At 42.3% G+C, this 12,906-nt stretch overlaps 1 protein-coding gene across 1 annotated transcript in view; it reads right to left on the reverse strand.

Moving 5' to 3' along the window:
• Window positions 1-435: 435 nt before the first annotated feature.
• The window catches only part of snx7 (sorting nexin 7), a 43,902-nt gene continuing 31,431 nt past the window's right edge, over window positions 436-12,906 (reverse strand). The window contains exon 9 of the mRNA XM_041961848.1: window positions 436-2,583. Within this exon, the coding sequence (XP_041817782.1) occupies window positions 2,503-2,583 (81 nt within the window). The 3' untranslated portion in view covers window positions 436-2,502. The remainder of the gene's footprint in view (window positions 2,584-12,906) is intronic.

The following is a 12,906-nucleotide window of genomic DNA, read 5'->3' on the forward strand; positions in this document are numbered from 1 at the left end:
AGCGAAATAATGACTGGTGAAGTGCAGCATTCAGGATTAGTCCTGCCAACTAGCACAACTTCATAAGACACTTTGACACTGAGGGAGACACAATATGCTTGTTACGGATAAATAGCCTGCAAAACGCTGGTAAGTCTGAGGCACTTTGAGTCTGAATACCTGGGAGAGACATTCAGCAACTTCTGCTGCTTTTCCTTTCTTTACCGTCCACAAGCAGAAGTCAAAATAGTTCATTCAAGATTCAAGATTTCTTTATTGTCATTGAGCATGACATGTCAGTGACATTTGCATTGCAACCCCCATGTTAGAAACAAGATAATGAGAAAGATAAGAAAGATTATAAAATAAAATTCAGATGCTAGAATAAAATAAACCAACATGCAGTAAAAATATTCATAAATGCAATAAAAATATACCAGAAAATCAAAGTGTTCATAGTGTTAGATCTGTCTTTATTATTGTGTCAACATCTCAAAATCAGTTTTATTCAGACTTTTTTGTTTTTACATTCAATAATGATAAAAGCAAGAGAAAAAAAAAAGATTATATCAGTATAAAAAGATTACTTAAGCATTCTGCTACAGAGACATTGCGTATCCTGTAGCTAGTCTTCATCAGACATGTAAACGTGAAATCTCTATCAATACAAACAAACATTCTGGAGAGAAGTTCATAAAGCTTTAAGGCTTCACTGCTCAGATTTTAACAGGAGATCAATGGTACGGCGTGTTATTCATACCACTCCGACCTTACATGGTCTAACTACAAACTAACTTCAGATGGATGTAGATATCATCTAAATCTGATGCATTTCGTCATCTATTCTGTAATGAAATGTTGTCCTTTTTGGTGTGTACTCTTTGCATAAATCTGCCCTGGCCTATTCCTCTTCAGTAAATTAATGACAAAATACATTATAGACACAAGACCTGAACTTTCTTTAAGTCAAAGGTGGGCAAATCAGTTGAAAGTCTGATCGTGTAATAGCAACGATCAGACTACGCAGTATTTTAGAAGGTCACAGGTGTCTCAGGTGACAAACTCTTGTTGTGACTTGGCTGAAAGACATGACAGACTTCATGTTGGACCCTGACCAATCAGAGCCCGCCATGCATGATGTACATTTGTGATGAGAAGAACTTCACTGATCCAAAACTTCAAGACTTAAGGTCTGAATTTCGCCATCTGCCTTTGTCTGCACGACTGTACGGGTTAACAAACTGTGTTACAGGTACCCAACAGAATCACCTGCACTCTCAGTGTCTATGTTGGGAGGACATCCATCCCTTAATAGCCCCAAAATCAAATGTTTATGCATGTTATCAGGGTTTATGAATCTTAAAGTTGAGCTCGGCATTAGATGTGTCTGTGACTATGGCCATGCCCCTTACAACAACCAAGTCTTAAAGCTGTACAGCACTATTTTGAGGATACTGTCCGGAGTAACAGTAAAGAGACAAGAACAATTTTCTGACAAAAAATCTTAAAACAGTCCAGTTACTAGCTTTTTCCAGAGCTATCTGATAGATCTCAATGTGTAAAAGGCTAGTAAGTGGACTTTGAGTGAAGACTGTTGATCAAACTACTGTGGCCAAGATCAGGAATGGCCTCTCGCACTCGATACACTCAATAATTCTCTTGAACCATGTCACTAACAGAGCTCCATGAAAGTAGTTTGGTTAAGATTTGGGCAAAAATGGTGGTCATGGCTAACATGCTGTAATACAGTTAAGTGATGGATACTATGTGAGTCACATGGTTCCATGACATTGGTGTTACAGATGCAGTACATCGGTATCAGCAGCTGTGTCTCAATTCAGGGGCGTGACCTTTGGAAGTCTAAAAACATCCAGTTGGAAGAAACAGGTGATTAGTTGTAACTGATCTGAGGCCAACCAAGTCTTAATTCGAACCTTTTAGATTTGTTTATTGTAAAATTTGCACTACAGTTTACAACTCCTATTCTGACAGTTTACTGCAACAACAAAATGAAATTTTGAATGAATGACAATGAATGCATCATTAGTTTTGGTTTCTGTAAAATAAGGGGTGGGAACTTATGATGACGCCACACCTGAGCATTCAGCACCCTTCCAAGGAGGCATCCCATGATATTGGATACAGCCGCTCTCCATCCACAACGGAAAGCATCACTATGTATAGTTGGACCGCGTAAAAAATAACACAATAACCACAAAACAGCAGAGGGGAGAGAAAAGAGCCAGGAGTCTTCTTTCAGCTTTTGGCAATGCACATGGTGGTGTGTAAACACTGGTTTGTGGACACTGGGATCACAGTGTTGCACAATCGTCACTGGAATGGTGAGACCGGGACTAACCTCTTTGGCCAGACAGAAAGAAAAAGAGACAGAGTGTGCTTGTTTCGTACATTATGCATGTTCGCATAAATGGACATTGGTTCAAAGTCTATGGTTTAGATGCGTTGGGCAGACAGCAGAGGGTGTGCTTTGTGTGGTTTTGAGAGAGAAGCCATCTCCGCACTTTAAGAGGCGCCTTCCCCATCACTCTGCTCGCTGGGCTCCACCCTCTGAGACAGGAGGAACGACTCCCACACAGCCAGGCACTGAAAGAGAAGACACATCATCATCATCATCATCTTAATGCATTTGGTTTCCTAAAGATAACGTCTGTATCATGGTCTGAAAAGCACTTTGCAATGACAGCGAGAAAATCTGACGACGGCTCCCACTGCACAGCGATCGGCCGAGACCTTTGCCCTGAACACGTTCTGACGATATGTTGCGTTCAAACATATGGTTTGAAGCATTCTCAGGCCTTTACACTCATCAAGGAGAAAAAGCCTTTGAAAGCCAAGCAGTAACCATGACAGCTGAAAACAGCAACAGAGCCTGAAGCTGCACTTCTTCTAATGGCCTCTGGATACTGAAGAGGCTGAGAGTGCCACCTCTCCCCACTCCGTAACTCAGAAATACGTCATCCCAGTAACTACGCTGGCTTTCACCTATTACAATCTGCTACTTCAACAGCTCCGAAGTCTGCGGACACAGATGATTTACCATCAACACAGAGCCTAACCCCGGTGCCTGCACGCAGCACTCCAGAAGTCCTGTCCTGTCCTGACAGCGAAGCTTCAGGGCTCATTCACCCTCAAAGTCTGAACAAAACCAAGCGATTTGCAGCTCACCAGCGGTTAGCTAGCACCTAATAAAACACGTCAGTGAGACAACTTGTTACCAGACAGCGTTCTCCTCCTCTTTTAGCTGTGGCGAGCCACCTCCTCCCATATCCAGTCAAAACTGACGTCAACCTTCCATCCACTTCCTGGCAAGAAAGCAGGAAACGTGATCCTCAAAGTAACGTCAAAGGAACAGAGTTATTATGAAACGTGTAATATGTTGCACAACATGTTACTGAGTCACACGTCCTGCTGCTGAGTGAGGCGTTACTAGCAAACACTAGAGGAGAAAAATCTACTCACAGCCGGAGCCAGGGGGAGTGAGCCTCCATGAAAGAGACCTGACATCCCCCTGAAAACAACAAAAGTTTGAGTTTAGGGGGGTGTAATGAATAACAGCCTTTAAAAAATGATCACAATCGTTCCGTCATGTGTGGTTTAAAATGTGTGCGACTCTGCACCGGCCAGCGCAGCAGACTTTATCTTTTTTCACTCACACATACTATTTGATTGGCCAGGACAAGTGCAGAGTGTTTTCTATATATCATGACCTTGGGTTTTTGTGTAGTATTGTGTTGTGCACCAATGAGTAAACTGTGTTTGCTTTGGTAGATCAGTGTTTAGCAGTGAACAGGATACGTGCAGCGTTGGCTATTGGTCCACAAAAATGGTACCAGACAACAACGGACATCTCCCACCCACGATTCCCCACTGTTGGCTCTTGCCAGCGTGCTCTTCACCATCACAGATCTCTGATCAGCCACAAAAACAGACACCCCACCCCACTATAATGCTGCCAGAAAGACTAGTTCTGAATAAACAGGCTGGAATTTCTCACCAAGAGATTAATTATTATTCTCTTTGTAATATTTACAAAAAACTTGGTAGAATTTCTCACCTTACAGTATATTTTACAGTATACGTGAAGGTCTTTTCATTCATCAAGACCTTCACGTATACTATTTGCGGATAATGGTGGGTTCCTGGTACTGGTGCTGCAGCAGAGAGGGTCACCTCCACTGCTGGAGATCACCACAGAGCAACTTCTGAGTCCACAACAGAACTGAGGCATTCCAGCCAATGGTGGTGGTTAGTAAATGCCACTTTTATTGTAGTATTCTCACACAGGCTGGAGAAATTACTGCAGTAAAGTACAGTATGGCAGAAGGCATGTAAGCAAACATTGCCCCATTTTCTATGTATTAAATCAATTTTTAATGGGGAATAAAATCTGAATCGAATCACAACATCGAGAAAGAAATCGAATGGTGAGACTCCACAGACTCCACCCCTGCCGACACTCTCTGGTGTCATCACTATGACAGTTAGCTATGGTGTTTGATCCTCTCCCTCAGAGCCACTGAAGCTTTCTCCTTTTTAGTCGAATTTGGATTTTCATCTAGCTCTAATAACTCCCAATGTTATGCAAATGATGTGGGTTACATCACACACACTGACATGTGAAGTGGATTTCTCCATTGTGAGATCAATAAAGTTTGATCTAATCTAATCTAATGCATGGTTCTTCTTACCATCTATGATGAAACAGGAATTAGACCAACGAGATTCTGCTCTGACATCCAGGATACTGCTACTACTTCAAATACGCTGCATCATATCCATCACCCAACAGGTGGCCGAGGCTTATTGACTGATGTTGACTTCGTTCTTATTTGTTTGCTGCATCACATTTTACACTGGAGATGAAAAACAAGTTTGGAAAATTTTCACATCAGGGGCAATCATCACGGTTGTTGTTTACATCATAATAGCTGTCTTTACCACTGGTCCACTTTAAGCATCATGCTTCTTGTCACACTATCAGATATAAAACTGTGTTCTGTCAGAGCCGTCCCAAATGTCTATCCCAGCACTTTTCTCCCCTTTCTCTTTTGATCTCTCACTCTTCTCTGTCTCTCTCTAACTCCCCTGCCATCTCATCAGTGAAGGCACATTATTGCACCGACAGAGGCATGAGATTCCCATTGAGTGTGTGTGTGTGTGTGTGTGTGTGTGTGCGTCGCAGAGGACTTGACAAAGCGAATCACACTTTTATGGCATAAAAGCAATTAATCTAGATAGCAGGAGAGGCAGGAAGCCATGCAACCAGAAAGTGAAAATGACAAGCACACACCAACGGGTGCAGACAATCAAAAGCTAATCTGTGAACTTGAGTTCCACTCTGTCAGCACACATCAATAAAGCGCAGTCGCTTTTTCCGAGGCAATAGCAGTTTGTTTAGAGGCGGCAATAAGTCACAGCCTCAGCCCGTCAACTCTCCATTTAACAGCCAATTTCTCTCAATTGCACCCGCAGCACCTCGGCAGGACTGTGGCAGCGCAGGCTGGAGTTTCCGTCGCAGAAATGATTTTAGGAGGCCAAAATGTCGCTGGTCAAGTTAAGCCACAACAGGAGGACCAGAAGTCCAGTGAAAAGGAGGGGGGCTGAGACAGAAGGAAGCTAATGCTAAGCTATGCTTCTAGAATATGAAGACAAACTTCACGTCTTATCTAGAATGTAACGTGACTGCATTGAAAATGAAAGGCTTCGTGATATTTCATTGACCAGAACGTTCCAGCAACGTTTTTTTTTCTACTCCTGTAAAAAAAAAAAAAAAAAAAAAAAAAAAAAAAAAGTAGGTCTGTTCCATCTCATCTGTACAGGAAGTGTTGAGAAATGTCCAAATCTTTTTCTTGAAGACAAATCAAATTTCTGTTACTGTGAATACCAAAGCAATTTCCAAACAGCATAAAGTTTCATTTCAGCTTGGGACAGTCTGGAAAGGAAAGGTTTTCTTCTGATGGCTCATATTTGTGCAGATGTCAGTATAACAGCGCCCCACCACTCCAGATTTCACCAAACCTTGGGGATCTCCTGCAGTCAAACAGGGGTTTTGCACTTTAGCTTTCTAACAATTCCACGAGCAGTTCTCTTCTTGTTCTTCCAGATCTCAGCTTGACCTCCATCGTTCCCGTTTACTGCCATTTCTTAACGACATTATGAACTGAGAAAACATGAAATCACTTTGCTGTCTTCTTGTAGCCTCTCCTGCTTTGAGGGCATTAATTCTATGTGCTAGGCAGCTGCTTCGAGGAGCCCATGTGTGCTGATTGCTGGGAAAAGGTTTGAGTAGTCAGAGTGTTTACACAGCTTTGAAACTTGCATCAGTTGGCCTTTCCTGATGGTGACTGTGATCAAGGCGTAGCACCAACAAGCTGATTAAGGTCAGAGACCCCGCTGAACTTATGTGAGAGCTCAGATCTGTTGGGGGTGCCAAACCTTTCCTTTTTATACTGTAAAATTGTGCAAAATCATAATAACATAATTGCTTTAGTTGTTAGAGGGAATGTTTCATCTTAACTTTGTGTGTATTCTCATTTAGCTATTCCCAGTTGCATAAATTTTGACCACGGGTCCCCAGATTTTTTCATGCAACTGTACGCAGGCTTTGATGTTTTAATGACTGTGAGTCTGATGCCATTTGCTGACACAATATTATCCAAAAAAGACACAGGATGTGTGATTTATATGACAGCATGTGGACCTAAATGTGATTTTCTTTCTCTTTGAACAAACAATAATTGACTTAAAAATCTTCACAAAATTAAAAAAAAGTTCAATGGCTGTTCAGCTGGTCTCAGCCTGGCTGGAATATGAAGGGAAGAGGTACATCAGACTAGCTGAGTGTGTGCTCTTCATAAACACGAACAGAGGTTATTGTCATCGTCCGCACTGGACTTAAAGGGTAACTTTTGTTTTTACAACCTGGACCTTATTTGTAGTATTAAATACGACCATTTACTCACCCAGACAACTTTGGTGGCATTTGGAGTCGTTTTGAAGAAATTAGCCCCAGAGGAGCGGCGCGTATATCCGTGTAATGCGAGTACTCGGGGCATCCAGCCTCTATATAACGCAAAATCTGCGGCAAACTCGTTCATATTCCAATATTTTGTTATGATATGCTGGTGCTAGTTTAGCTGTAGTTTGGCACAGCTATGGTTGGTTATTGCGTATTCGTAGCCGTCAGCCGTGTTGTGGTTGGCTGCTCGCAGCGCCCGGCGTTCGGTAATGACATCATCCACGTCAGAGGTAGTTGTCTAGAGACACTGGATGTTGATAACATGCCACCACGGGCTCAGAGGGCAACAGCACCAGCATATCACAACAAAATATTGGAATATGAACGAGTTTCGCCGCAGATTATGCGTTGAAAGAGGCTGCGCATGGATGCCCCGAGTACTCGCATTATACGGATATACCGCCGCTCCTCTGGGGCTAATTTCTTCAAAAGGACTTCAAATGCCACCAAAGTTGTCTGGGTGAGTAAATGGGCGTATTAAATGCTACAAATAAGGTCCAGGTTGTAAAGAACAAAAGTTATCCTTTAACATAATGGCCTGACATCAACAAAGTTACTGAGCACACCACGATGATCACTCTCAGCCCGTGTTTTCAGTCCACTCATGACTTTGGAGAACATTTAGACTTTATTCTAACACTGTGGATGATGTTTTAAATGCTTGAACCCGTTTATCTTAAAACAAACATGATTAGTTAGTAGCAGATGTTGTCTATGCAGCAGGCCTTTGAAAGAACTGCTGCTGAAGTGATATAACACCAAGAGTTTCTAACAAAGGAGATTCAGATGTTCCAGCTGAGCAGTAAATCTGTCTAAGGAGCCTGGATTTAACAGGCTGTAGACTCAGCACAGGCTTGTTTAAGGAAGACTGCAGAGAAAGCCAAGAACGAAGGAAATTTTAGCACATTAATCTGACAACAACAGAAAGAGCTGGTAGAAACAAGATGGATTCCTTTGCAGTTCACACAGAGGGAGAGTTCATGGTTTGTTCTGTAGCTTCTGACTGATTGGAGTCTGGATTTCTTTCAGCTCACTGCACAATGAAATGCTCTTTAAAGACACAGTCAGATGAACGATGCATTTTCACTTGGTATATGTCAAATATAACCAAGCATGTTTTTTTTTTTGAGTATCTTTGTATCAAAACCCTTCTCTTTTCTCTTTCTATAAAATATGCGATCATGTGTCATGTGATCCAAGGAAGGCTGAATAAATGCAACTGAGCTTGGTTGTAGAAACATGGTGTTTCACCTCTCATCCAGATCTAACTGACTGTTGGGGTGGGGATCGAGGTATTTAATCCTGACCCCCATCCAATCCTGACAGGTTGTAAATGCACTTCCAGGTTGCCCAAACACAGTTCCAAATATTATTACCCAGGCCGTCCTCCACAGTATTCAGAGTTGTTGTGTGCACACAGTTTTCCTGTGCAATGATGGATTACTAGCAACGTCACTGTTGCACTCACTCTGAGGTTGATCTCCAAATGAGACGTTCTAGGTAATCTGGACAAACTGTTGGTCCGATCATCTGTTTGTCCTTCTGATGTCGCTGTGTTTCAAGATCTCAGCAATTACTACAATGAGTACAACATAATCATACTTGAGAGAAATGTTCATTCATTTTAAACTATTATAGTAACTAGTCTCGATGCAATATGAAAATTCCTAAAACACTGGAAGGGATGAAGCTCTAATTACAGGGTTCATTAGGAAAGCAGCCGACAGCAATCCTGCAGGCTCCACTGGTGCTGAACAGGTAAACAGAGAGAATCAGGACAGACACACTCAGAGGGAGGGGGGCATTCTGCAACCTTCACAAAGTCGTGAAACAGAATTCTGTTTGACTCTTGGAACAGATGTGGTGTCTTATCTATATCCTTTTTGTCCATTACAGCCTCACAGAGCTGCTGCTACTATCTGTGGTCCGTATGCTTTAAACTACGCCGTATGACATGTTGTTCAACTACGTCAAAATGCTTCCACCTGTTCTGTATGGACATCGCTAAAAGCCTATCATGGTCTCCTCCTGGTTGCATCCCAACAACTCTGTGTCTTTGTGTGTCTTAGTAGTCTTCATGCAATGAATCACACAAAACAGGAATGCGGGGGAGAGCACTCAGGCGTTCTCTCCTAGTAGTAGTTCTGTGAAGTGTGAGCTTGAGAGAAAATGTTAAACCCTATCTACGTTCACACCTCTGGACAGCAGGGTAATCACTGTGCAAAGTGGGCAGGAATGCCCCCCTGTACTGCTTTTAGAAAGGTGTGCAGGGGTTCAGACATGGTCAACGACCTGACAAGCATTTAGTTTGAAGCAACCTGACGCTCCCACAGTCATGTTTTCGCCACTACTGATCTTACCCAAACCATGTGGATTTCTCCTGGAGAACGACGATTCCTCTGGCATGTGAGAAATCCTGCGCTCAAAAAGTGGCTTTGTGGACGCGTTGTACAAAAAGTGGTGTAGAATTTGTTTTTGCAACATGCACTGCTAATTCCTGGAGGTGTCCTAGTTCTGTTCTGGATATCGGACAGGTAGCACAAAGGCATAGGTCATTATAACTTACCACACTCGCCATAACAACACCAGTTAGGGAATATGACCTGAAGTGAACTAATGTCTCTGGCAGGACATCTCAAAATAAGTGTGTGTTTGGTCACCTCTGCAAAAGTATAGAAGCTATTCTAGAGAAGATAAGACAGGACTTTGCTGTGAACTTTGCTGTAAATAAAGTCCGCTCTGGCTGCTTCTGCACACCTTGTCTCAGGATCCTTTCTCTCCACCACAAAAGGAAATGCACTGAACCTGTTTGTTCAACCCCAATGACACACACAATGCAAGCTGTAAACAAACTCTACAGAGTACCTTTAAGATCACATGTCCCATGTTGTTTTGCATGTGCTACTTTTAAGGACAAATAGCATTACAGCCAATAATCTACCGCATCAGACCTGAAACAAAAAGAAAAGGATTTGTCAGGATTCGTATTAATTTGCCAGAGACGACCTACACATTCAGCCCGCAAAGCTGACATAAAATACAGTCATAAAATTGACTGTGGACAATGGGACAACAAAAAACAACCGTGGAAATCACATAGTGACATGATAAACAACAACTGTTCATCTGCAGTGGAGTTAGAATGATGCATTAACCTGTTTGTGGCAGCATCAGGCACAGCAGGAAGAAACAAAGGCTATCAAAAACTTCTCAAGTTCAGTCTAGCTGCCACTGGTTTTAGTTTTAATGTGTTATGATTGTGCAATTGTTGCATCAGCAGATTTTCCATCTCACAAGCCCACAATTCAGAGATACATGTCAGCAATCGAAATGCACATTCTGCATATACCGGCACTGATGTTGGCACCTTCAGTCCCAAAACAGCATTTCCATTCAACAGCTAGTCCAACCCGACAGTCGAGATAACCTAAAATATTTGTTGACCTGAAATATAAGCAACATGCTTCTATTTTTATCAGTCTCAGTCCCTGTTGCTATGAGGTAACCATGGCATTGGTGACAAAGCTCTGTCTTTGCCATCCATGGTGTAGGCAGAACACTTAACTCGGCTCTGTTTTGAACTTTGACTTCATCCGTGACGTCCACCAACATGAGAAAGAACCTGGCGAGCCAAAGCCACACATGAGGATGAATGGGCACGGATTAAAGTGATAGTCTGGGTCGTTCGAAATGGGGCACTTTTTCATAGTCGGTGTATTAGTCAGCACGCCCCCAGTTTGGAGAAGGAGACAGGAGCACCAGCACAGAAGCTAAGCAATGAAGTGCTGTGGAAGGGGGCGGCAGCAAAATAGATTTTGGTCATATAAAAGGAGGCCCACCTAAAATAATCAATATCAGTTTAAGTGTAGGCTATATTTTGAATATTTTCAGCTTGCTGTCAGACAGCCCTTTATATATATATATATTATATATACAAACAACACTCCACGCATGCAGCTAAATAAGCCATAGACCCCGGCTGAAACGCTCCGCTCTTATACAGCCATGAATACCTACAAATCAATGAAAGAACTGATAAAAGCAACCGGTAAAGAAATGCACTTTCCACACAAGTTTTCCCTTCTCTCTCTCTCGGCCCATTCAGTCTCCATCTGCAGAAGTTTTTCTTCTGTACGCTCTAGTTCATAAAGGTATCTTCTTATCTCCACAAGTAGATGCCATTTCTTTGCTGCTGCACTCATAATCACTCATTCAAACTGCTGTAAGTCTGAGCCTGTGATGTAATGCGGTTGCACGCATGCGTAGGAATTCGGAGGTGGTATGGTTGAGAAGATGTAGTTCCAAGGGAAAGGGCGGTCTGACGGCAAATTAAAGCGAGGAAAATATATAGAACTGCTGATGTTTTTTTATAAGGTGAGCCTGTCCTGAGGTGGATGAAACACATTTTGCTGCCGACCCGGTTGGAATGAAAGCGGTGAATCATTAAAACCAGCTTTCTGATTTCAATAAATGCTAATTTTAAACTAAGCGGGCTGAACATTTCCCTGAGGCGCTGCTGTTTATTAAGTACAATAAGTAAATATACAGACTATAGACAGAGCAACAACTGCATGTAGACATGCTAATAGAACTGCAAGTATGGGCAGATGCTCAATCTGCTCTGCCCACACACTGCAATCTGATCACAGCATGGTTTAGACTGAACATACTGTGGCATGTTGGCCAGTGTATACTGATATCACTACAGCTGAGGGTCATAATTGCTGAAATGATAGATAAAAATGATCAATGAGCAGGAGGTTTGTTAAATCCATACCTGAAAGGAGGGCTTACACCTCTCAAGTATATAGTGTACCACTAAATCAGTCTCTTTAGCATGTTTAGCTGTATTAGTGCAGTGGTCATTAAAAATCACTGTAGGACATAGCAACCCTGAACTGAACTGCAGAAGCAGTGTTTTTTTTTACTTCCAGTGTTACTCACCAGTATATAGTGATCGTCAATTAGCTAGCCAACCCGTGCCAACGAGTCGAGAAGTCTGTAATTCATATTCAGTCCTGTCCTGTCATCATTGTCATGGCAACATTAACAGCTGGAGAGAGCGTTGTGTGTTGTTGCTGCCGATGTCACACATTAACGTTACACCAGATCATTTGCTATCAGCTCCCAAATTGCAGATACAGAATGCGTCTGATTTTCTCAAGTGCACAATTTCTACAATTACTGCAAATGTAGCTGCAAGAATATATCTGAGTCAGAAATAAATATGGACTGTCTGCCTCGATTTCATGCTGGACCAATCACATTGATTAAATGTTATTTTGTTATGGCCAATCATTCCAGAATTCCGACCTTGAATAAAAATCAGATCTTTGAATAATAAGTGTGCACATCACAATGTCGTAAATCGTCACATTTGACAAACAGGAAGTGAATGTTTGACAAAGGTTTCAGCACTAAATGACACTGGTCATTAATCAGTTTTCATACTTAAAAAAGCTGCAGTTCACTGCTCTCTCATTTCTATGTTTAAAGCCCCTACTACCCTATGTCTTCCTGTCGCATTCTCCCCCAACCTCCCCAAAAATCACCCATTCTGCCTTCTTGGTGCTCTTTGCCTCCTTCTCATCTCTCATTTCTCTCTTCCCCGCTTTCCCCGTCCACCATCATTCATCCTCCCCCTCCATTTCCACGTCTTCCCCAACAGCCTTCCAAGGTGGTATAAAACCCTCCCAGGTGCAGGCGTCTTATTAGATTCGTATAGGCCGTCTCTTTCTGTGCTCCAGTCCAATAAATCATTCACAGGCCCCATGGCCACAAAGCCCACATCTGCACCTAAATAACAATATCAGCACACAGCAAGGAGTGATGTCATACTTTGGGATCATTTTCAGAAGTTATCATCTGCTCACTGTGTGCTATGGAAT

Source organism: Chelmon rostratus, chromosome 20 (assembly GCF_017976325.1).
Source record: "Chelmon rostratus isolate fCheRos1 chromosome 20, fCheRos1.pri, whole genome shotgun sequence".
NCBI classification, from domain to species: Eukaryota; Metazoa; Chordata; class Actinopteri; order Chaetodontiformes; family Chaetodontidae; genus Chelmon; species Chelmon rostratus.